This window comes from Malus sylvestris, chromosome 6 (assembly GCF_916048215.2).
Source record: "Malus sylvestris chromosome 6, drMalSylv7.2, whole genome shotgun sequence".
In the NCBI taxonomy this organism is placed as follows: domain Eukaryota; kingdom Viridiplantae; phylum Streptophyta; class Magnoliopsida; order Rosales; family Rosaceae; genus Malus; species Malus sylvestris.
This window is the reverse complement of record NC_062265.1, coordinates 27,995,945-28,021,331: the sequence shown is the minus strand read 5'-3', so window position 1 is coordinate 28,021,331 and position 25,387 is coordinate 27,995,945. Positions and strand designations below refer to the sequence as shown.

General features: G+C 37.8%; 3 protein-coding genes across 13 annotated transcripts; 1 reads left to right on the top strand and 2 right to left on the bottom strand.

Annotated features, from left to right (window-relative positions):
• The first annotated feature begins 865 nt into the window (after positions 1–865).
• On the top strand, positions 866–6,427 carry LOC126627508 (uncharacterized). 8 transcript variants are annotated; one of them, XM_050297088.1, is made up of 7 exons: positions 866–1,087; positions 1,250–1,382; positions 1,540–1,578; positions 2,623–2,692; positions 3,199–3,273; positions 3,616–3,723; positions 4,921–6,427. In XM_050297088.1, exons 1-6 carry the CDS (start codon positions 956–958, stop codon positions 3,647–3,649), a joined length of 483 nt encoding a protein of 160 aa, XP_050153045.1. In that variant the 5' UTR covers positions 866–955; the 3' UTR covers positions 3,650–3,723; positions 4,921–6,427. The 8 variants fall into 8 exon arrangements, with proteins under 8 accessions (XP_050153045.1, XP_050153046.1, XP_050153043.1 ...); XM_050297089.1 differs by having other exon boundaries at positions 4,862–6,427; XM_050297086.1 differs by having other exon boundaries at positions 3,604–3,723.
• Positions 6,428–13,762: 7,335 nt separating this feature from the next.
• Positions 13,763–16,311, bottom strand: LOC126625996 (3-oxoacyl-[acyl-carrier-protein] reductase 4-like). Of its 2 annotated transcripts, none has more exons than XR_007624557.1 (11): positions 15,988–16,311; positions 15,747–15,895; positions 15,593–15,646; positions 15,311–15,391; positions 15,174–15,219; positions 14,989–15,083; positions 14,860–14,892; positions 14,636–14,770; positions 14,409–14,501; positions 14,173–14,255; positions 13,763–14,082 (listed from the first exon to the last, which is right to left on the bottom strand). XR_007624557.1 is itself a non-coding variant. In XM_050295143.1 (11 exons), the coding sequence occupies exons 1-11, from the start codon at positions 16,145–16,147 to the stop codon at positions 14,050–14,052; spliced, it is 966 nt and encodes a 321-aa protein (XP_050151100.1). In that variant the 5' UTR covers positions 16,148–16,311; the 3' UTR covers positions 13,763–14,049. The 2 variants fall into 2 exon arrangements, 1 of the variants encoding a protein (XP_050151100.1); XM_050295143.1 differs by having other exon boundaries at positions 14,632–14,770.
• A 1,060-nt stretch (positions 16,312–17,371) lies between these two features.
• LOC126625995 (transcription factor GTE10-like) lies at positions 17,372–23,563 on the bottom strand. Of its 3 annotated transcripts, none has more exons than XM_050295142.1 (11): positions 21,409–23,563; positions 21,252–21,300; positions 20,982–21,140; positions 19,401–19,474; positions 19,130–19,199; positions 18,957–19,037; positions 18,761–18,876; positions 18,587–18,653; positions 18,358–18,488; positions 17,920–18,268; positions 17,372–17,883 (listed from the first exon to the last, which is right to left on the bottom strand). In XM_050295142.1, the coding sequence occupies exons 1-11, from the start codon at positions 22,732–22,734 to the stop codon at positions 17,834–17,836; spliced, it is 2,472 nt and encodes an 823-aa protein (XP_050151099.1). In that variant the 5' UTR covers positions 22,735–23,563; the 3' UTR covers positions 17,372–17,833. The 3 variants fall into 3 exon arrangements, with proteins under 3 accessions (XP_050151099.1, XP_050151097.1, XP_050151098.1); XM_050295140.1 differs by having other exon boundaries at positions 17,372–18,268; positions 21,409–22,846; positions 23,072–23,563; XM_050295141.1 differs by having other exon boundaries at positions 17,372–18,268; positions 21,409–22,846; positions 23,180–23,563.
• Between the last annotated feature and the right edge of the window lie 1,824 nt (positions 23,564–25,387).

Sequence of the window (25,387 nt, the reverse complement as noted above, 5' to 3'; positions counted from 1 at the left end):
TTCTGGGCTAAAATTTTAGGGCATAAGGGTTGAAGCAGAAAAGATGTTTCTGGGCTAAAAGCCAAATTTTCCGGGCTAAAAAATTTGGCTTTTAGCCCAAGGATTGGAGATGGTCTTAGGCAATCTGTATATATATATACACACACACACACACAGAGAGCTTAAGGGGAGGGATCCCCATTTTTTTTCAAAAAATGGGGACACACTCCCCACCGTTAGATTGACTTTAATGAAATTGTGTGGTTGAGATTAAAACACAGGCCACACAATCTCAACCACACAATTTCATTAAAGTTAAATCCAACGGTAGGGAGCGTGTCCCTATTTTTTTGAAAAAAAATGGGGATCCCTCCCCTTAAGCAATTCCTATATATATATGTGTGTGTGTGTGTGTGTGTGTGTCCTTCGAGACTTAATTATGAAGAAATCACACTCGTGGCTCATGCAATGCAATATTACTAGCTCCATTTAAAGTGACCCCCTTTGGGATTTTTTGGACATGTTTCATTATCTCGTAGTGAAATGTTTTTGTTTTTTTACAAGAAACGATAGCGTAGTATTTCATTAATTAACACAAACAATCATAGAGTGTCATTGGGTACATAATTCCAGTAATCAATAAATTGATTTGGAATGAATTTGCACAAATAGACAAATAATAGTAAACCCCTAGTAGACACCCACAAGCACAAACATACAATCACCAAATGCACAAAAACTACCAATACAGATATGTCACAATAAACGATAGCTTATGTTGAATACTCATTGAAACCGTTCAACTTCAAAGTCATCGTATACCCATTTTTTTTATAAAAATATCATTGAACTGTTTGATTAATATTATATATAACTGATTACCGACACATTTTATCTATACTAAAACTCGGTTTCCCCGGTACTGTTTTTCACTGTTCATGAACAGTGTTTGGTCGGAAATGCCCTCTGTTTTTTCATGGCTCAAAGCATTGATTCATTTTTTGTGCAATGGAAAGTCTCTTTTACCCATGTTGGCCACGCGTCTTTCATCGTTGATCTATTCGCTTCGAGAGTATTCTACTCAGCTTCCGCCTTTTTTTTCTTTGTGGTGGTTTTCTGATCTGGGCATTTCCCTTTCCTCTTCTTTTCTCCTCTCTCTCCGTCTGTTTGCCTTTGTTTAGATCTCTCTATCTCTTTCGTTTCGATTCCGATCCGATCGTTTGCAGATGGGTTTTGTGGTTATGTTTGTTTTTTGTGAATCTGTTTGTAGGCTTGGATCTTCCTTTTCTTCTTCACCCAAACCAGCTGCCCCACCTTCGATTGTTATCGACGGAAACACCAAGAATTGAGGCGCCACACCAATACTATAATATTTATAAGAAAAGAGCTCCAAACCCGCAAAGGTACTGTTTTTTTTTTTGTTCTCGGCTTTTAGCTATTTGGGTACTGAAAGCTTTTCATTTTTTAAGTGAATGTCCCGCGCATGCTTTTGCTTCAAGGAATACTCTGTAAACATTTTGATTTTTTGGTTTCATGATTTCGGCTGACTCTTTTTTTCAGGATTCGTCATATCTCAAATGGTTCGAGACACATATGATGGTAAGATTTGCCACAAATAACTTTATGTTGTTGTGCCATTAGATACAGTTTTCATTCCCCCCTGCAACTGTTGGATGACTTCATATGTTATCTGGGTTAAGTTGGTTGGAGTATAAAGTGTTTTCATTCCGTGGTATACATGCAAAGTTTTTGGAAGGTGATGTGTTAAAGTGTTGCTGATTGGGATAAACTCACTAAAGAGTTGACAACTAGGCAGTGATTTCAAATGAGCATCACTTATTTGCACCCCCTTTCCCTTCTTACATAATTGAAGTGCTTTTGACTCTCTGTGGTTATGAGTTACAAGTTCAAATTGTGGAATTTTTTCTTCCATTTGTGTTTTCTTTTTCAAAAATAAAGATAGAAAGGGAATGCTATGATAATTGGAGGTTTTTGTTTTGATATTCATATGTGTACTTTAGTAGGTACATAAAAAAGGAGATTCAGCGTTGAATAGTCAAAATTTGGTAATTATACTGAAATTATTCAACTATTTTATTTGTTGTAGGCGTGTGAAATTAACTAGACAAAGAATGGGAAACTTACTACTCGAGAAACCAAGTGTTAAATAGACTATGAAGTCCTAATAAAAATATAGCATTTGAACATTTTGACTCTTTGAATCCCACTTTTGAGCTTTTGGTACATAGTTTTGGAAATTTTTATTTAGCTAGAGAAAGGGGAAGAATATAGGAAGAGGAGAATTACATGCTTTAATAGAAATGCTGCATTCTTATTTGTGTAACTGGTTACAGGGTTGCAAAAACAGTTGAGTGCTGTTGTTTGTCTCTTCATGGTTTCGTCAAGCTCTAAAAAACACTGAAAAGAAATCAAACTTATGGAGGTAAAGCAAATACAATTTTGACAAAAAATGCGACTGTTTATAAACGTTGGGTTTTAGACTGTATATGCTTTGAAAAAAAAAATTTAATCTTTTATACAATTATGCTTTTTTCAGTTATGCATTGCTTTGAATGGAAAGAAAAATACTTTACTTTTACTGTTTTGTGTGTGTTTAATTTGTAATTTCACTTTTTGCTGCAGATTGGTATGGAAGCACTTTATATGAGCTGCAAAGTGCTCTTGGTCAAATTGAGAAAAAAAAAGGGGAAAGGTGAGTCGGGCTGTTAAATAGTGCAAAATTTTTAATTTACAAATGTTTGTTAGTTGTGTTAATAATTGCTTTTACATGTGTATGCTGGTATTTGTATCATTCTTTTTCCATATATATGTTGGGATGCTTCATGAGTTGATATGCTTAAAAGTTAAAACTTAATGTTCTTTGCTATACATGTGTCAATTTCAATCCGAAAAATTTGTTTCTACCCTTTTTCAATTCTATTTGAATCCATTTTTATCCACGTAACCTAATGTCTTCTGGTTAGCATTACAACTATGTCAATATACTTGGCTTTTTTTTAGTGGTTTATGCATGGCTACAATTGGAAAAACTTTTGTTATATTTCTCTGATTCAAAGATTTCTCTGACTTATCTTTGAAATTTTATTTTTTTGCAATTAATTGTTTTAAATATTCTTACTTTATATGAAAATATTTACATAATACACTCTATATATACTTTTTCTGGCCTAGATTAACATTTTTACTGTGTTTTTTTAGCTTTGTACACAATGAACAACATGTCATTTACAAAGGCCAAAAGGAGATCCAGTATCTTCCATATACCAAACACATGTTAGCTTGATTTCTATTACTTTTTTTAGTTTATTTCAATAAAAAATTTATAAATTTGAATCCACTTTGATAATTTCTTGGAGATTCTTCAATGACTAATTCTCTTAATCCAGATGATACCTATCACTGCTATTTAATTGTCAAAAAACATAACTATTTTAACTATAGTGAGGACTAAAACCTGTTTGTTTTGTCCCTCCACTTTTTTAATGTTTGGTTGAGAGTGTGATATTGACCTCTGTCAAATTTTTGGTAAAAAATTACAATTCATGGAATTTCAGAAAGATCAGTCATATTCTAATGAATGAAGTTTGTATGATTGGTGTCTAGGTATGGAATAAGATGTTACAAGCTTTGTCTAACAATTACACACTAAAAAAAGAGAGAAGAAATCACAAAGTCAACAACCAAGCTGCAGCTTCAACAAATAGGTTTCGCAAGGATCCAATGGTATGTGAAATTTTTTAGATTTTCTTGGTTTTCTTTCGTTGGCATTTTGCGTTTAAATTCAATGTTTGCTAGTGTTTCTCTTTGGGGGAGTTAACTACTACCAATATATGTACACACACACACACACACATACATACTATCCTATTTTCACCTGGTCTCAATACATGGCTAATTGCTTGCCTGCACACTAAGGGGTTAAGTTGGACATCCAAAAGTATGACTATAGATGTCCCCACCAGAGATATACCCTCTCCACAAGCTTTAATTAAGCCAAAGAACACCTTAGTAATGGTGGAATTGTTAAATCTATCCATAAACCATTCCCATCACTCATTAATTAGATTTAATGGTACCCCCACTCCTAACGTGTTATTTGGCTAAAGCATGTGGAGAGGGTGCATCTTTGGTGGTAGCATCTCTGTTTATACTTTTGGATGTCCATCTTAAACCACTCAGTGTATAGTCAAGTGATTAATCATGCATTTAGAATAGGTCAAAAGAATAAAGTCTGTGTATAAATTAGTAACAGTTGAAAGATGGAAGTGATGTTATTCCTCCAAATGATGAAGACTGAAATAACTTGGAAAATTACCAAACCAACTAAATCTGATCCATCATTTTACACCCTTATATTTAATTTTTACAATGAAAATGCTAAGAAGTTAACTACTAATCAGTAATGTTAATTGTTTAGATTCCTTTTCCATGCTACTTACAATCTCACGGTAATTTTCCTTGCATGATCATTCAGTTATAAGATAGTATATTCAATTTCTAATCCCACACAATTGTACTACACATAAATACAGACTTAATACTTATTTAAAGCATATTCTCATCTTTTTAATCCACTTTGAATGTTAGTATTCAATTTGCTCCAGTTGGGCTCATCAAATTTGATTATAATGTTAACTCTCTATCATACTTATTTAAAATGAGCGTACAATTTAGGTTGCTGATAGGTTTCCTCATTTCTTCATTGGTAATCTGTATTTTTGCTTATTTTTCATTCTTGGGAGTTTTGTGAAGACTTAATGTGTTCAACTTTTTTTTTTTTCAATTTCTATCAACTTCTTTTTTTTCAATTTCTATTCTCTGTGGTTTTCTATCATGTGATTCGAGTGTCATGTAATTACAGGTTCTAATATAATTTTTCCAGTGCCTTAACAACAAATTATGTCACTGTTGATATTGCAGATGATCAACTTGCACAAATTACAAGGTTTGCCACCACTTCCCTTAATCTGCATATGTAAAATGTAGGTAATTTTAATCCATGTTGTGCTAAAAAATTAACCTGTTTTGTTTCATCATTCTGTTATAGTATTATATGTCATCGCACATTTAAAAAATAACAAAAAATGTCTATTGTCTGCTAAAAAAAAAGGAAAAATGTGGGCAGACAAATCACTTACATAAACAAATTAGCATAGTTAATCCTAAAGCTATATAAGTGAGGTTATTGATTTGTTACCACATTTCATCGTTGGTGATTTTCCATTCTTGGCTAATACATGTTTGTGAACAGTAGTTGCGTTTTGTGTCATGTGATTGAAGAGTCGTGTGATTACAAGTTTTAACTTAGTTTTTCCAATGTCTTAAGAAAAAATTATGTCACTATTGATATTCCATGTGTCCAGCTTGCACAAATTCTTTGTACATCTCATTCAAATTGGTAACAGTTGTAAATAGATTTGAACATCTACAATTTTAAATCCGCAGCATCGCGTGGGCACTGTTGCTACTTACATACTATGAGTGAAACGAAATATTATATCAATTATCTGAGCAGTGCCTAATAATTTAGATCGACCCTTTGCTTTGCTTGCGCTGGTGGTCCTGCAACCACATTCGATTAGAGGTCGCAAACCATCGATGTTGACTGACCGATATAAAATTAATACACCTTGTCATCTGATGAGTCAATTTTATACTATATATTATTCCTTGTTTTTGGTATATTTTGGTTATTATTTTGATGAGATTTTGATGTTTTCCTATATGTTTTTAATGTAAGACATGCGAACTTGTTTTGAGCATAAAGTAATCAAACAGTGGAATTTTTGAGTGATTCCAATTGGAGCGTGTTCATGAATCTGTCAAGAAGATTGTATCAAAATTTCATAATTTTATCCCGAAGCATCTGATTGTGGCAAATTAATTTATGCCCATCGTGCAGTGCTGGCAGATTGGGCTGAAGAGCTTATCTGCGACTTTTGGGCGGGAAGATGATAGATTTTGGATTTGGGCTCTTCTTAGAACTTGAAGAGGAGGTTCTAATCTTTAGTTCGAGTCGTTTTGGAGCCCTGAAGGTCCAAAAACGTGGCTCTTTCTCTGCTGGGAAGATTTCCTAGTCAGGATATGAATGTAATTTCTAGTTATCCTTTTGTTATTTTATTTCCTAGTTTTTAGAAAACCTTTTCTATGAGGGTTTTAATTTGGAGTAGTATAAATAAGGCTTTTAGACATTAGGGTTTGGAGGGACGCAACATTGAGAGGAGGAGAGGAGAAAACAAACGCACACTTTAGAGAGCTTTGAAGTTTATTTTCTAGGTGTTTTCAAACCTTATTCTCAATAATATTTTGTTTTATGATTGTTTGTAACTAATTTCCGTTTGCTAAGGCGAAGCCGCGAGCCTTAGCAGGAATATGTGATTTTATTAATTTGCTTATGAATGGATGCATGCTTGCTTTGAATTATTAATTACCGTGATTAAACTATCTAATTGTCTTAGTGATTCGCGATCATTAGGGTTTTTAGACAAGTAATTTGATGCAATTTTTGTTCGAACATCACCCTAAAATTGAAGAGGGCTTCTTATGATTAGTAATTGTAAGTTCACTTAAGGCGAACATCACGCTCTTTAAGGGTTGCATGGTTTTTCAAAGGGTTTTCATAAAACTTAATGAGTCTTGCATGTTTATATTTGATCTGAACATCACAGACGGGTTGCATGTTAGATATACGTTTTCACTTGAACATCACGAGGAAAATATGTATTAGGAAAGCCTAACCTTCAAAGAATGTATGTAGAAATTCATAGGTAGTTAGTAAAATTGCATAGGATTATTAATGGTGACGCCAGAACCCTAGTGTTTAAATTGCTTTACAAAACCTTTTTCTTTTGCTTTCTTTACTTTTCCAACTATTTAATTATTTTAAATTCCAAAATCAACCTTTTCGAAATTTTGTTCTAAATAATTAGCTAAGGATTAGTTTAAATACAAGTTATTCATTCAATTCATGTGGAAAACGACCTTACTTGAGCTGCTATACTGCGATAACCTTGTACTCTTGCAAGTATTTTAAAGTGTTTTTATCCCTACTTTTGCAGGTGGTAAACAATCCTTTCACCATCTTCTGAAGGTAGTCGGATTGTTCCCTGTAACATTCTCACGCTCTTTTTTAGCTACAATGGTTATTTTAGATGCTAACTGCACCACAAAATTGGTCTAAGAACACAAAACAAAACAAAAACAAAAAAACAAAAAAATTAGTGAAGATTACCATTGCAGCTAAAACATCACGATAATTTTTTTTTGGTGAAGATTAATGTAACATCTCACATCGCCCAAGGGAGTGGATCCTGTAAGCCTTATATGTATATTTTCATCTCTACCTAGTACGAGGCCTTTTGGGAGCTCATTGGCTTCAGGTTCCATCAGAACTCCAAAGTTAAGTGAGATTGCGCGAGAGCAATCCCATGATGGGTGACCCACTGGGAATTTCTCGTGTGAGTTCCCAGAAACAAAACCGTGAGGGCGTGGTTGGGGCCCAAAGCGGACAATATCGTACTACGGTGGAGTTGAGCCCGGGATGTGGTAGGGGCCCGGGTGGGGATGTGACAATTTCATCGTCCAGAGGTAAGGATCCTGTAAGCCTTATATGTATATTCTCATCTCTACCTAGCATGGTTTTTGGGAATTTCTTGTGTGAGTTCCCAGAAACAAAACCATGAGGGCGTGGTTGGGGCCCAAAGCGGACAATATCGTGCTCCGGTGGAGTTAAGCCCGGGATGTGGTAGAGGCCCGGGCCAGGATGTGACAATTTCATCGCCTAGGGGTAAGGATCCTGTAATCCTTATATGTATATTCTCATCTCTACCTAGCACGGTTTTACCCAAAATTCACCAATTTCCACCCAATTTTCACATGTAAATGGAAGAGGGATCGGTTGGCCTCGTGGTAAGGGTCATTTTGACACTAACCTTGTCGTCAAAGTGGCCGGAGATGGGAGAATCCACCGGGTCGGGTCACGGGTTGAGGGAAACCCGGTTTCCCCTTTTTCTGTTCTTCCTCCTTTCTCCTCATTGCTCTCTTCTTTGGTTGGTCCCTCACTTCTCTTCTCTTCCTGATTGGGCAGCAGCCCTTCCCTTCTCCTCCTTTCTTCTTCTCCCCCATTCCTTTTCTTTTTCTTCCCCTTTTCCGTCACATACACACACACACACACACACACACACACGTCCTCCTAATTTAGCATACATTAATATAATATAAATAGAATAGTTATTTCTTCAAAATACTTTCGGTTCGTAATTCCAAATTAACTTCTGCTTGCGCTTACTCGTTTATATCGTCGAGTACTTTAGGAATATGCTAAAAGAATATTTAGTACGTCTCACTACACATTGGTCAATGAAAGTCAACACCTTCACCTCTAGGGCATTTTCGTAAATTCACACTTTTAAAATTATAAAAACCATAATTTTTAGGGACGGGCTGTCACAATTAACATTCTCGCGCTCTTTGTTAGATTCAAAGGTTTTCAAAACCCTATAACAATATTTTCAGCGATTAGACCCTTCTTCTTCAACCTATCGAATTCAAACTATTTAATTAGTAATAATTGTTGGTAATAAAAATCACGATAACTGAAGCTTCACCGAAATAAGTATGCAAAATAAAATTTCACTCGAACTGATATAAAGCTCATTTTGAAGTACTTTTAAAATGATTGAAAGCACTTTCAGAATATTTTTTGGTTCCAAAGTACCTTATTGCAAGAACTTTAAGTGTTTTTCTAGGATTCATTTGCGTTTTCAGTTATTTTGAAAGTACTTCTCATCAAGCTCATAATAACTCCTATGATTAGGCCATTTCGGGGAATGCGACGTCTATTCTCGCTACGACAGGAGAGGTTGATACTTGACTAAATAAAAATAAATAAATTCATTAAATATCACTTTAAATGGCAAGAAATTAAAGAGAAACCAACATAATATAGTCTAATACATTTGTACAATAATGTAAGAACAGCCAATTACGAAACAAGAAACTTTAAAGAAGTTACATCTCTCTGGCCGTTTGATGGATCCACTAGCACCAACTATATCACCAAAATCAACAGGTGCTCATCTGATTTTAGGAACTCTTACATTTTGATAGGCAACCATTTAGCAAATGATGCTCATCCCATTACGTCAAGTGACAGTTCCGGCAAACCATGTATCGGTCATATCCCCCAGTATTCCACTCTCCATCCGTTGCTAAGCAATGGCCACAGAACTTGCTTGGACAATAGTCAATAGCAGCAAGAAATTCTCAAATTCAGAGGGGTCGGTCCCCTCATCTGTAAACAGCTAGTCCTAGTCGAGCGTGTCGTACAGCGCCTCTTGGACTTCTCTTTCCATATATGACACTCCATCTACCGATCAATGGTCCTATGTGCAAGAGTGTCCCTCAATATCTTGAACCAAACAGGCACATCGATTTTTTAGCCCTTTAGCACTCTCTTCACCTCCTGTATTGTAGAATCTAATCACTCGATCATCTATTTTAGTCACATTTTGTTCGTTGATTGAAGTTAAACAAAGGGAGCACGTTAAAATGCAATTTTTCGCAGATTACGAGCTGTTCAATAAGAAAGCTTGAACCAACTGTAGCTGCGGTTGAGGCACTGCAAAATAGGGGTGTGATATCCACACACCCCATTTTATTTCTTACACACCTTTTTAATTTTCGGTCGTCGAATCGGATGAATTGAAGAAGATCAACGGACATAAATTATCAAGTGGTGTATGAGAAGTAAAATGGGGTGTATGAATAGCACACTCTTGCAAAATAACAACGGCCCGGAATCCCAGATTGTCCCAACGCCGGCCCGCTGCCTAGATTTTGGTTGGACGACTCTTGCCCACACTCGCGTGAAGCGCAATCGCCTAGCACAAAAAAAAATAGGAAAACTAATTAATGAAAATGGTTTGAAAACTTTGAGTTTTAATGATAGGGACAAAATAAAGAGTAAAGTGAATACTACCAGGTTTGACTTTTTAGTGTAAAAATGTGGTTTTTCGTTAAAGTGAACAGTACCGTGGGATTTTCGTTAAAACTTCCCAAAAAAAATTGTATTGTGGGTGAAGTCACCTTGACGTCAGACTGCCTCAGGCAGTGGGTTGGGCGATTTTGGCCCGAGTAAGCAGTTAGGCCTCCTGTTTTTCACTATAGCCCGACTTGTTTGGGCTGGGGTGGAGCTCATTTTGTTTGTCTTGGATTGAATCGCCCAATCCCTTTGCAATTGGGATGGGTGGAGTGTCTGTTTTGGGGCTTGACTAATGGATTTCTTATGGTCGATTTATTTTGTATTGGGTTCTCATTTAGTAAATAATTTTTCCTGAATAGTCCGAACTATTAAGTAGTATGGAAAATAGCAGTCATAATTAAACATTCGACGAAAAAGGATGACCCGATAAAAAGCCCCTTTTCCCCCAAAAAGGCCCGGATCCCCTATTTATTTATAGGAAAATCTGCCCGCCCCGAGGAAAAATATGTGTCCAGAAACGCTATGTGAATAGGGTCTTTAAGCCCTCACCCAGCATCTAGTTCAATCAACATACGTTTAAAATAAAAAATTGAAGCCTATAGCCATTTCAGCCTTACTCCCTATTCTGTCTTAAATAAAGCTATGATAAAACTGGAGTAATGTGGAATTCCTTTTCCCATTCCTGTGAGCTGTAGAGTTAGTTATCCTTTATCATCCCTGGTATTCCTCCTCTCTATGAGATGTGGGATCGACCCGCCCTTCCTGTTTCTACATCTTTTTGGATGATAAGACATGCCTATCCATGTTTTATCCAGCCTTTGCTCCACTATCAACCACCGGAATGGTTATTTTGCCGGCCCCGCTAAAAAATTGACTTACTTAGTAATCCGGACTACTGAAGACAAACCCTTAGTAAAGAGAAACTTAAATGTAACCGGGATGCAAGAGTGAAATTCTTCTAAACCTATCACAAATCACCAATTTGGTGCAAAGAGATTTATTAATTGTTGAAGAAAGTAAAATGTCTCACATCGGCCATCTCACAAAACAAATCACACTTTAAATCAAATGGTTTCACTTCTAATTGCATCGAGGCATTTTGCATAAAAATCTCACACCTATTGATCGCACTAGTGATTAAGTAGGGACAATATAGATGCTATTAATGGTGAACCGCTGCATGTCTCTTTAAAGCTTTTAACACTATTTACATAATAACAACTAAGAAAACCCCAAATTTTATTTAACATTTTTAGATTTTTCAAATGATTGATGCAGCAGTTGGGGGTAAACCAATACGAGTCATGAGGTATCAGCATGGAGAATTCACGGAACTCTACACTGAATGCAGACTGGTAATGCCTTAAAGCCTTTCAATGATGAGAAGCAAACTTGCCCTGCATTCCAAACTAATCACTTTTCCGTTGATTGAAAACGGGAACAAGTTAAATAGAAAATTGCCGCAGAATACAAAACCCGTGCGGATGTTCATGATGAACCCTTGAACCAACTGCAGCTGAAGTTGGGGCAATGTAAAATAGCAATGCCATGAATTTCAACTAAGATGTTTCGTTTGCACAATTACGTGCCATTTCTAGATATTTCCAACAGCAAAATGCAAGCAGATGCAGGATGCGATTTAACAAATGATCTTTCTTGTACCACAAGCATTTGTCCAAATGGGGATCCCAATTGCTTAGCAGCAATAGTTGGTGGCATTCACAAAAGCAGTATTGGGGTTGCAGGATTTGCACCTAGAATGCTGCAACCTCGGGGGTGAGAGGGCTGAGGCGGCAAGGGTAAACGCTATTAACCACATAACCTACAAGCACATTCTTCCGATTGACATTCATAATTAAATAAACGGAACAATGTATTTAAAATAGTGATCTTCATTACGATTAAAAACGTACACAACATAGATAATTCGACATTCCAAAGCTAATATAAACACTGACACACTGCTCGCAGAGTTTGATTCGGGATTAGCTAGCAATGTACAGACCATAGATAACCGACATTCAAACGCTGATATGAACACTAACACACGGCTCGCAGAGTTTGATTTGGGATTAACGATGTACTAATAATTAATTAATTAAACAACTAATCGAGCATTTCCTCATCAACAGAGATAATTACGTAAACCCTAATCAGACCGAATCATGGAGATAAAGCCTGGAGGAAGCTCAAATTCATATGTGAAAAGCAATTCTCCAGCTTTGAGTAGCTTCCAGCTCCCACTAGACATTTGCAGAGCATAACCCTCCTTATCTAACTTCCCAACCGAAATCAAATTCCGCACCAAACCCGGAATGTGCCTCACATTGTGGATGATCCACCTCGCCCCGCCCCGCCCGGCAACTTGATCCGGACGTCGCCTTTTCCAACAATGTGCAGCCCAGGATCCGTCGTGAGGGAGTAGGCCTTGCCGTAGTTGCCGGCGGTATACTTCTCCAAAATCCCCTTGTGCGGGTTGCAGTGGAACTGCGCGCCGGCGCTGAAGATCCAGGACTCCAGCGGGCTGTCGACGGTGAGAAACAGAGCGTCGTTGATGACTTCGATTGCGTCTGCGGCACCCACATTGTTCTTCAGAAGCCTGCACTCTTTCTGGGCGTGATCGAGCCTCTCGCAGTGTTTGCATGCGTCTGAATTCATCTCTCTTCGGAAAAAAGAAACCCTAGGAGATAGGGAAAGGGTAACTGATCCTATTTATATGGACTTACTAGAGTTTTTTTTATTTTTTATTTTTTGAACAACTGATATTATTTACATTAAGCGCGATGATGTGGGTTAATCTCGCCTTTAACGAAAATTAAATCGAATATCTCACTTAAAAGAAAAGAAAAATACAATTTTAAGTAACAAAAATCACTAGTTCCAGTTAAACATCTTTATTTGAGATTTATTATTTGTTATTATTTGTTGGGCTTTGGGCTACCATTGTTTTGTAAATTTCCCTCCCTGTTTGGATTTTATTTTGTGCACATGCTTAAATGCACATGCTAATTACACATCTAAGTAAAAGTTGTTAGATTCAAATAAACAGATGAGATGAAAGTATAGTTTAAGTTACAATTGGGGGCAAAGAAACTTGAAATTGAGTCTCGCAAATTAATTCGAATTTTCCATTAGTTTTATGTTAAAATTTACGTTAGTGTGTTATGTGGTATAAAATATGAAAAACTAATGAAAATGAATTCAAAACTTTAAATTTTAATAAAAAACGTATCTAATAACTTTATTTAATAATAAGGACGAAAGAAAGAAAAGGAAAAAAAACAATAAAATCCGACCAAATGCGAGTGCAATGCACGCTCCAACTTGTGTTCAGTTAACGACAACAAGTGTGTGCATTTCCCTATATGCTTCAGGAAACTGCAACGACCAGGAATCATTTAGAAACAGTAAATGTTCAGTTTAATAAATAGTATAGTACACGTATTCACTTTCAAATATAGTCAGTTTAAGAAATAATGAGGAAGAGTGTTGGATTTATCACTTATTTATTTATTTGTTGTATCATTTTTTATTATGTTAAACTTTTGCCATTTTCATTAAATTTAAATTCTTTTCATTAAAGTAAGCCTTTTTTATTAAATAGAGTTATATGATGATTTTTAGTTACAATCAACTTAACCCAAGCCCTTTTCGTTAAGCTGCCTCAAATTTAACAAAAAACTAACAGAATAACCAATTGATTTGCGAGGCTCATTTTAGGTTGGAATGCCCAAGCGGAAGAAATTTAAAATTGAAAGAAAATGTAAACGACAAGGGGAAGAAATAACAGAAGCTTTAATTTGTTACGAACTACAAATTTTACAAACTCTCATTGCCCGATTTGGATCGAAACCGCTACTCGAAAGTAATCTTCTTTTCTCTTACATACATGCAGCGATCAGCGGACACAATCCCCGTTAAAAATACTAGGTAACAAAATCCCTTCGACTTTTCTGTTCAATTCCTCGTTGAAACTAGCAGCCGTCAAGAACGGAATGTAAAGAAAAGCATCTCTTCCTTTGAACTTTCAGTAGGACGAAGCTCGTGGGGGTGCCGGACTCAGCCTCTCACATCACCATTCCTCCATCAATGGTCAAGACCTACAACAAATGAGCAGAAAAAGTAGATCAATACTGTGCCCTTTTCGTATCTGTCCAAGGAAAAATATTAGATCTTAAAGAGAAAATTACTTGTCCACTAATGTAGCTGGCAGCGGGATTAAGCGCCAAGAATTCCACCAGTCCAGCCACTTCTTCAGGTTGACCATATCGCCCTGAAAGAATCGCAAATTGATATCTAATTTAAATCTAATTTATGTCCTAATCTTCAAAATTAAGAATTTAAGTTTGGGTGAACAAAGGAAGAAGAATCAATCAAATTTCAATTGATGCTCAAATAACTGGTAGCCAATTGATTGTGTTCTCACCTAAGGGGATGCTCCCCAAGATCTTCTTTTCTATGTCTTCTCTGAGCTTGGAAGTCATATCAGATGCGATAAAACCAGGGCAACAGCGTTGACCTAGGAGAAAATAAACCTTTAGAGAGATGTTCTTTCGGACCCAAAGTATAAGACTGCAATACGATAGAAAGTCAAAATCTATCTGCTTTCATGTTTAATGTCTTGAAGATTGAACTGCTTAACCACTGACATACATTAATATTCCTGCTCGAATATTCCTTTGCAACACTCTTTGTGAAGCCAATAACTCCCGCCTTTGCAGCACTGTAGTTGGCTTGTCCAACATTGCCAACAAGACCAACAACAGATGCTATATTGATTATCCTTCCCTGCAATGATGAATAACTAAACGGATCTAAAAGCAAATCGGATTTTTCAAAGTGAAACGATACAAGAAGGGAAGAACGTATGTGCTTACCTTTCTCTGTTTCATCATAATTTTTGCCGCAGCCTGCAGATAGCACGAACATCCTTGCTCAGAAATCCAACAAATGTACGCTTGAACAACTAGAATTACTAGATAAAAAAATTCCCCCAGAATACTCACCTGTGTGCATAGAAACACACCAGTAAGATTCAAATCAATAACCTCCTGCCATTGGGATTTTTTCATTCTCATCAATAAGCCATCCCGCGTAATTCCTGAAATGGGTTGTAGGCCAGTCAGTTGAAATAAAAAGGAAAGGCGATACACGACTCTAAAATACAGCAAGCAAAGTGATGCCGACAGACCTGCATTATTTACCAAGACAACAACGGTTCCCCATGCATCAACCACCTATATTCATTCAATTCAAATGTTGTCATGTAGCAAGAAGTAATCCAACCCAAAAACACAAAGCTAGCCAAAAAAGGGCACGTTCACTTACCGTCTTAATCATTGCTGCTACATCTTCTTCCTTCGAGACATCACCGCCAAATGTTAGAGCTTGACCACCAGATGCATCGATCTACAGCATTTAATTAAACCACCCTAAAATATGTTAAAAATGCGACCTTTAACGAAACATTTCAACTGAAGCAGTCAGCAATCCCTACATAATCAAGTCATAAAGTTGCTAAAATTGCTGACATTCGAGCTCACATTTCAAGTATCAATGTTATGAATCACTGTAAAATTACGAACTCAAGGATTTAAAATGGCACTGTACCTCCTTAGAAACTTGTTCAGCTTCCTTGGATGATCTTGCGTAGTTTACCAGCACCTGTTATCAATGAAATGATGGTGATAAACGACGATGAAGATGATGATGATGATGATGATGATGAATGATGAAGGTGATGGTGATGGTGATGGTGAGAGACCTTACAACCAGACTTGCCAAGAGCAAGAGCAACAGCCTTGCCGATTCCTCTAGAAGCTCCGGTGACGATAACCACCGGAGCCTCCACCTTCGGATTCTGAGCCACAGCAGAGCTAGACTGCTCAACGGCCGCCACCTGTGCCCTAATGCCTGAAATTTCATCACATTTCAATTAATACATCACCAAATTGTTCCGATACAAACTTCAATTTACAATGACATGAAAAATGCGATTCGATTACCAGAGCCAGAGGAGGAAGATGAGGAGCTCGAAAATCGGGCCGGAGCAACGTGGCTGAGTTTGAGCCCTCCGAGAAGCGGATAGGAGCTTTGCGGATGGGAGAATTGGCGGGAGAGTCGCGACGGAGCTCCGACGGTATTGAAGGCGATCGAGGCCGCCATTGAGAGTCGGAGAATGGCTGGCGAGAAGGAGAGAGAAGCAAGAGATGCGAGTACGGTCGCCAGAAGATAGAATCAATCGAAGTTCTGAGGGGGAGGGAGAGAGAGAGAAGATGGGAAGAATGTGAAAGATGGGCGGCCGTACTTTCTCTCAGAGCAACTTCATGGAGCCCTTCTATTCAATCCACTCAATTGAACATTAAACAGTAACGGCCTTAAATAAATATAAATAGTACTACCATTAATGAACAATAATTGCCATTTACATCTCCACCCTTAAAACCCTCCTCTGGCAATAAGCAATTAAAATAATAATTTTTTTTTGTTTAAATAATAAAAAACCCCTATCTCTCTCTCTCTCTTTCTCACAGACACAAAAAAAATAAAAAATTGCAAAGCCCTCGGGCTACAGGCCCGTCGACTCCCCACCCCCTCTTCGCTCGGGCTCCCACCCTCGCTCGGCCTCCACACGGCTGGACTTCTCTCCACCGGGCCTCCGACCCCTTCTTCTCCACTGTCCCCCGAACAACCCACATGGGTGGAGTTGCTCTCAGGGGGCAGCGTCCGGGTGAGCAATGTGTATCCATCCTACTGTGTACAAGACGACAAAAACGACGGTGTCGTTTGAATTGGGGCATTAAGGATTTTTAAATTTTTTTGTTTCAAAAATGATCAATTAAAATGTTAAAGATAACTTCTTCTGTTTTTTTCATTAAAAAAATTGAAAAGTTTTGCCAAAAAAAATTGAAAAATTAAAATGAAACCAAGATTTGAAACTCACAAAAGTAATTTTCAGTTTTTGTTTTATTTTCGCAATTCAACATTACGAACGATTGTTATGACTAGTAATCAGAGCACTAGATAGCACGTCTCAACTCCGATATCCGAGTGAACGTCAAGATTGGATCATGCCAAATAGTATCAAAGCATAAGGTTTTGGGGATCCCAATTATAATTTTAGTTATGATTCATGCATATCACGACATCGTCACCTGTCCACTAGACATTGTGGTCGAAGTGTGTAACTAGACGTAAGGACGGGAGTGATGGTGGGAGAATCGATGGTAGTAGCAATGACGGGGATTGAGGTGATGGCGGAGATGATCATAAAGGTGGTGGTGACTTGCATGTTTCGAAAATGATAACCAACACAAAAACAGGGTATAGAAAGTCAAATATATGAAGGAAAAAAACATGAGAAAAGCGAAACCAAGATATTCCAACATGTTTCTAAAATCCAAATCTGTCATTATTCCTTCCTAAAAACTCCAACAAGAGAAGACATCATTTTCCCAAGGAAAAAATAAAAATGGGTAGAATGCCAAAATAGTCCGAGGAGGCTGATATTTTGCAATTCTAAGCCGACCCTTGTACCTAAAATTAAACTTTTCTTTTTACAAACCAAAATTGGATCGAATCGCGTTATATTCGAGATTCGCCCGCTACATTTCCCAAAAGAAACTATCAAGATAAAAAAAATCCTTTCAAAGAACATGCCGAAAAGCCCAATCCATCACTCAATTTGTGTTGCTGACAATTCTTCTCCAGCTAAGTCCATCTTCTCCCTTTCAGGAAAGAGATAATGCGGCCATCAAATCCAAATAGAAGCATCCCAAGTCTCTGCCCCGGCGCGTCTCAGAACCACCATTTTTTTCTTGGTCAGTACAATAACATGAAGAGACAAACAGATCAATCGATCTCTCCTTCTTCAACGTCATTTGGTTCAGCATCATTTACTGGTTCTGGTTCTCGTTCTGCTTCAGGTTCAGGTTCAGGTTCCCTTTCCAGTTCAGGTTCAGGTTCCCTTTCTGGCTCAGGTTCTGGTTCAAGTTCACTTTCTGGCTCAGGTTCTGGTTCAAGTGCTGATTCTGGTTTTGGGGCACTCTGGGGAGGTTCGATTTCTTCTTCTTCTATATCATCATCCAGTTTCATGAACAAACCAAGTTGCTCTAAGGGATTACTACTTCCCTGTAGTTTGAAGCTACCAAGCCGGGCAAGCTTGTCTTCAATGTGCTCTGGGCTGGTCTCCTCCGTGAAATTTGTCACATGTTCATCAACAGCCCTAAACATTTCTAGATCTTCCAGAAACCGACTATTCTCGTTAATTTCAACAGTCTTTTCTATCTGCACAAACACAGATATTCGTCAGCTGCAGTTAAATTAAATACAAGGCCGTATAATGCTTCCACCCATGTAATGACACATCCAATTACCATTTGCAATGCCTGACGTGCAGCTTCTCTCTCTAGTTCCCTCTGCCTCTTAGCTTCAGCTGCAGCTTCTGCTTCAGCCTTCTTTCGAGCCTCTTCTGCAGCTTTGGCTTCAGCTTGTAAACGTGCTTTCTCTAATGACGCACAAAGTAAAATTACTATTTTAAACAGCTGCCTTCTAACCCATAAAATGCAAACCTCATCTCAGATGACTGAAGTTTTAAAGCCAAACCTTCTTTTTGCCGCTTTTCAAGTTCCTCTCTTTCAATTCGCAATTTTTCAGGATCCAACTTTTCACCCTGAACCAAAAGTATAAGATGAGAACCGATCACAATGCAAAAATCAAACAAAATTTTGGATGCATACATCAAGGAAAATGCACCCAGAATGGCAAGTGGAAACCAACCTTTTCTAGTGCCTTCTCTCGGGCTTTTAGTATTGTGTCAGCAAACCTATTCCTCAATACGGCTGCACGGTAGAGCTTATCGGGGGAGACTTGCCTCTCAGATGGAGCACTCTCCCCTACAATGTTACAGCATCAGTTGTAAGACGGTATCCCAAATTTAAGAGCAGACAATTTTTCTTGGATTATTCATGCTTACCCTCTCTATGTCCACCCTCCTCAACAGGAATTGGTTTAGATGGGGGATCCTGCTCAAGTGGGGCCACTCTATTTATTGATTCTACACAAGATTCATGACAACGGATTTTAGAGAAGAACTCCTGACCTATCTATTCTACAAATAAAAAAATGCAACATAAATCCATAACTCACGATTTCCAATTTCTGAATCCCCAATATCACTTCTCTTCTGATCTGTATTTGCTCCAGTACCCAATTTTTCCTGCCAAATGAAGATGTCAGATATTTTTCACAATTCACAAACAAAGAACAAGAGAGTTGGGGAGAGACAGTGTGAAAGATATACGTGCAGAGTTGCATGCACACAAAAACATATAGGTACCACTGAATGCTTGTAAAGCCACACATATTACTATAGATATCCAAGACAGAAGAACCAGCTATTCAAAATATTACAATATACCTTTCCTCCCCCAATAGAGGTTGGAGCTTTAGCATCATCTGAATCCCTTTCTGAAGAACTGCCAGAGTCAGAATCTGTGAAGAAATTCTATATGTGAGCAACACACACCCCAAATTGTAAGAATGTGGTTGGTTCTATTTGGAATAATATGCTGGAAACTCCATGAAATCTTATAGTTTCATTAGAGGCTAGACAAATGTACTAAGGGGTGAAATTAATGAGGATACCAACTAAATTTTACTTAATTATTAACAAAAAGGATATAAATTGAGTTACTCTTGTTAAGTGGACAATTCTAAAAAGCTGGGAAAAAGAAACACGCTACCAGCATTTGAAATCCAATGAATGTAATATGTTTAATTGTCAAAAACATGAGAACTCTCTTACTTTTAAATCTATTTTTACTTTTTTACCTTAGTAGTTAGTACTAACTCTCACTATATATCACGAGTGCTTCTAGACCCCACCCAGCTTTCCTTTTATTTCCACCCACCCTACTAAGAAAAATGTTCATAACAACTGAATTTAAGGTGGATGGGGAAACAGGAATGGTGTAGCAGCACTCAAAACACCAGTTTCAGAATGGATTCATTGAAAGACATACTAATCCAATAAAATAATGGCCAGAAACCAAATTACCAGCTTTTGCATGCTGCCCACCCCATTCAAAAATCCTAAACATGAGGGGGTGCACATGGTTTTTACTAGGTGATAAAATCACCTACAATTGAGCTTCAGCATCCAAATAACCCGTCAATGATCAAACCCTCTTTAACAAATTTCTCACACAATCCTAGGCCAATGCTGTCACTAAATATTCTAAGCACATAAGATGCTTTATTCAACCACCAACAACCCTCCAATAAAAATGTGAGATAAGAATACCCTGACACAGAACCACAACCATTAAAATGAATAAGCAAAACCGGCCCTAGGCAGCTTTCAATAGAAACCAACCTCCCCATCCAAAAGAAATGACTCCCCAAGGTTCCAAATTCCAACAAATTCTGGTTTATTTTCTTTTGTTTGGGGGTGAATAAGGGATGGAGAACTTACTGGGTTCAGATATAAAAATAAATAAATATTAAAAAAAAGGGTCATACTGAGAGATGCACAACAATGTACAACTTAATGGGGTCTAAAGCATTATTTTCTACTTCCACGTTTTTCTTAACCATGTTCCAGTTGAACACTATGGCAATGCAAAACAAGCTGTTCAAGGAAGCAGAACAGCTAAACAATAATAGACAGTCTACACTACTTTAATGGTCTGGGGAGATGGTGATTACAATCATAGATTAAAGATTGCAACTTGATATTACATTCAATGGTCAAGTAGATAAAAATAACAATCATAGATTGCAATGTTAGTCACACAGCACCTCAAACATCATGTGTGTGTCTGAGTGTGAGAGAGAGGCAAAGACAGACAGGGCCAGACAGGGCATTTAGTACAGTAGTAATGCTCCCATCAACGCAAATTTAAATAATGCAAGAAGAGCCTCAGGCAAACAAACTCCAAAATTACAACGTTGAAAACAATTGAAACCACATATATAAGAAGTACGGAGAAACACAAACCACTAGATGAAGAGCCTGAATCACTGCTGGAGCTACTTGAGCTACTGTATTTACTGTTTTTACGAGCTGCATCTTTCTCTATCTCTACTGGAGGAAAGCTTGAAATTGGAGCGTCATTCCCACCAATAATATCCACATCCTCATCAATTGGATCATTGCCTGGATATATACATGTGATAACCATTTCCACTGTTAGAAATAAGTTTACACAAGACAATTTTTTAACAGTTTAACAAATAAATATTTACAGAGCTGTTATTGCAAATGAACCTTTGCAGGGTTGCATTGATGAGTTGCTAAATCCCGACTCATTAATAATCTGCAGAAACAAAGGGAGTACAACAATAAGAAATCCATGCAAAAATTGGGTTGAGAAACTATTGTAAACATATAACACATGAAAACATAATTTAAAAGATGAACATACCTCCATTTCACAAGGTTCAACTTTCTCCTGCCTTTTCTGTTTCTCCAGCAGATGGCCATCCATAAGCTTCTGTAAGGCAAACAAGGTATCGTCACTAAGGGCATCAAGGTCGATCTCAATCTCATCCTCGTCAGTTTGCCCTTCACTACTACTATGCTCTTTTAGGAAATTAACAATATTTTCCGGCAATTCTCCCAGCAAATCCTCCAGCTCCTTAGTCAGTTTAACCTTCTCCTCAACAGTCAAGATGCGTTTAGGACATTCAGGCTTGATAGCAGTATCAACAGGGGTACTTTTCATCTTTTTTAAGGGTGGCATTGGGGCAGCAGGATTGGTTTCTTCACAAACAGCCGGTCTTGCTCTTGAAGGCAAAGACTGCACACCAGTCGCTACAGGAAGCTTCTTTGCTATGGGTTTCCATCTCTGCTCAAAATATTTACTGAGGGTCTCGGCCATAATGTGCACATCATTTCCAGGGGGATTGTAAGTCATAGCATTTGAGAAAGTAAGCCGTACATCAGCAGCAAACCCTAATGGACAAGAGTACACGCCTGAATTTAACTTGCTCTGCACAGTGCCCAAATCCATTGGATGCTTAATGACTGTAAAATAATCTGGTATGTTCAACTTCACCACATCAACTGGATTCTCAAAAACCCAACCAAACTGATGTTTAATTAAGCGGGTCAGCAATTGATCGCATTGTTTCATCAACATAGCATTTGAAGTGGTTGATGGAGCCACTGGCCTTGATGGCTCCACAGGACCAGACGTGCTTTTCTTCGTGCGGCCACCATTACGCCCCGGAGGAGCCTTTCTCTTACCTTGAGGCGCAGAAATTTCGGATGATCTTTGATATCTGTCAGGCGGAGGTCTCTTTTTCCCATCACTGCAACTCCGAATATCACTAGATGGGGATAGTACAGCAACAATGGAATTCATAGTAGCAATTCTCTTCTGAAGAACCCGGACCTGTTCAAGTTCCAATTGCAGCCTCATTTCCAAATCCTTCCTTTCTGACCGCGACATCCGTGACAATGGCAGTACTTGCATTGGCACCCCCAAACCATCATAACCATCCACATTCAAACTAATGGATTTCCTTTTAGGCGCACATGAATCCTCTGAAGCCGTCATTTCTGTGTCGACGCGTCCTGAGCTTCCAAACCCCTCCGATTCAGCCATTGTCTCGACAGCATGCCGGTTATCTGGAACAAAACCAGACAACTGCCCTTTAGAGTACTTCCGTGACTTCCCCATCATCTGCGAAAGAAAAGACTTCCTTTCTTTCTGTCCAGTGAAATCTATTGGAACAGCTGGTGCCATAAGATACGCTCCCAATTACTGCACATATCAGCTGTAGCTTCGGTTTAGTCCCTCAGCGTTATTCCTATTACACCGACACAATACGTCCCAATTTTTGCTTCGGGATCGAAACCTAAAACCCAAAATTTTCCATCATTAACCAAGTGGTTGATACTATCCTTTTCTATTGTCAAAAGTCAAAATATTTCAGTTTATTTGATGTCCAAGCAAATGCTCAAAATTCAAAATTCGCAGTTGTATAAGTTGCCAATGTGCAAAATCAACAAACAATTTCTGACAATAATCTGAAAATCTAAGCGAATTGGAATGTTCAAACACTCGAATTCCACCCACTAACCCCAAAAGAAAGCAGCTTTTTGTCCAATTGCTCAGATCGAAAGCTCCTTCAAGAAATAGAGAGCCCAATAAAAATGCAAGGAAGGATAAAAGGAATTCAAACACTTACACGAGCAAATCCTATACTCGGGTCTCTCTCTCTATAAACCCACAAGTTGAAAACCCTAGATCGCAAATGATTAGGGCAAAATCGAAGCTAAAACAAATGCGCGGGAGGAGAAATTGAATGCGATTGGTCAAACCAAACCCTAGATACTGCTTTCGGAGGAACCGCAATTCAAAACCTGGATCTCGTCGAGGGAGCCGTTGAAGCGCGCGCCACAGAAACCCTAGAAAGCCCCTTCGTCGAGTAGAGAGAGAAAGAGAGGAGGAGAGAGACAAGCCGAAGGGAGAGAAACAGGAAGGAAAATACGAAGTGAGAGAGAGAGAGAGAGAGAGAGAGAGAGAGAGAGAGCGAGAGTAGGATCTCAAGCCTTGGATGAGAATGGGCTCTCCCTCTCCCTCGATGCCTGTATTTAAAGGCCCGTGAGGCCTCGTTGCCCGCCGCCAAAAAAGGAATCTTAGCCGTTGATCACCGACTTGGACGATCCAACGGTTCAGGATTGGATAATTTCGCACACGCAAGATTCAGATCTGACGGCTTTGTTTTACCGTGCAGATTGTCTTCATTAATTAAACGTGCAGCCCAGGAGCCCATTAAAAAATCCAATTATTGAGAACACAACTCCATACTACTCTCTCGAGTACGAAAAACTCACACTCGCCATTCATTGGCCAGATTTGTTCAGGAAATTGTAGTCTGACACGTGGCCGTTGGTGGGAGCGAGTAGTGAGACAATTATGTGGCGTTGAGAGGACTCTTTCGGAGAAAACAGGAAAGTTACTGACGGTGTCAACCATGTGAGGTGTTTGACTTTTTACAGCCAGATGACGTAGGAAGCCATCCACTGGGTCCACACGTGGTAGATTTTGACTTGCCAGCTCAGACAATCTAGATCACTGCGGTGGGAGCGCAGGTCTCCTGTGTTCAAAAACCCTCCGCCCACCCTGTGACAGCAACCTCTCTTCGACAATCGACACCTAGCTTCTCATTTAGATACAAATTAACTCTGTTAACTTGACAAAGATTTCTTTTAAAAAAAAAAAATCCATTTGTTCATTTCTTCAACCTTGTCAACAATTGAGATTTTTCCGTGTGCTCAGAATACGAGCACATACGTCATATGTTATTATATAAGTAGAAAAACACTTGAAAAATAAATTATTCTCCACTTGCATAATAACATATGATATATTGTCAGTCTTTTGACTCACCGGTTACGGTGATTGTTACTTACCCCTAACTTATGTATTTTACAGATTAATTACTTAGCAAGACGTGGACATTGGTGTTTGATGAAGGAGTATAGAGTTTTATTTATTTGTACACATGCAAATTTTTTTTATGAGGGAATTTGTTTTCATACCTTGTTTTCGTTATCTTCATTTTTACTAGCATATGGGCACACACAAAGTGTGTATGAAAATTTTTTATTTTTGTTTTTGAAGTAGAAAGAGAGAGGAAGAGAGTGGTAGAGGATGTGAGAGTGGAAATTTTTTTTTTTAGTTTTTAATTAGAGATATGCTAGGATTACATATAGGTGCTGTTTTGAAAAGAAAAAAAAAAAAATATATATATATATATATATATATTTGGTTGTGTAAAATTACATTTCTGCCCATACTACTTATTCATGTTCAATTTTTACTAAAGAGTTAAATTGATAATTTCATAATGTTTTGGTTGACAATAAATATTTTATTAAATATAGTTTAGATTTTTATTTGTGTTAGAGCGGGTTTTTTATTTTTTTATTTTTTCTTTTCACCGACCCCAAATTTGGAGCACAACCGAAGTTGGATTTGGACGTAGATCTAAATGGACTTGTGTTAAATGGGCCAATGGGCCAAATCTATTTTACAAACCAAATAGGATATTTTGTGTTTTGTTTTAAGTGATTTTACAAACCAAATGGATAAATTGATTTAAAGATTAGAACGAAACCATTTTTTTTTTTGGTTACTTGTCATGTAATTATAATTAATTCTAATAATTGAGGTAACAAGTACGTATTAATCGCCACAAAATATGGTCAATCTCAGTTAATATGCGTTGACGATCATTAGGTTTGATGGCACGAAATCTACATAATGTTACAACAGGTCTTGAATTCAAATTTCATTTACTAAAATAATTGGATAAAAATGTAAAAACTCATTGGAATGTGCTATGTGTGATTGGGTTGCCCACATTACTATTCAAACCTTGCAACCCCAC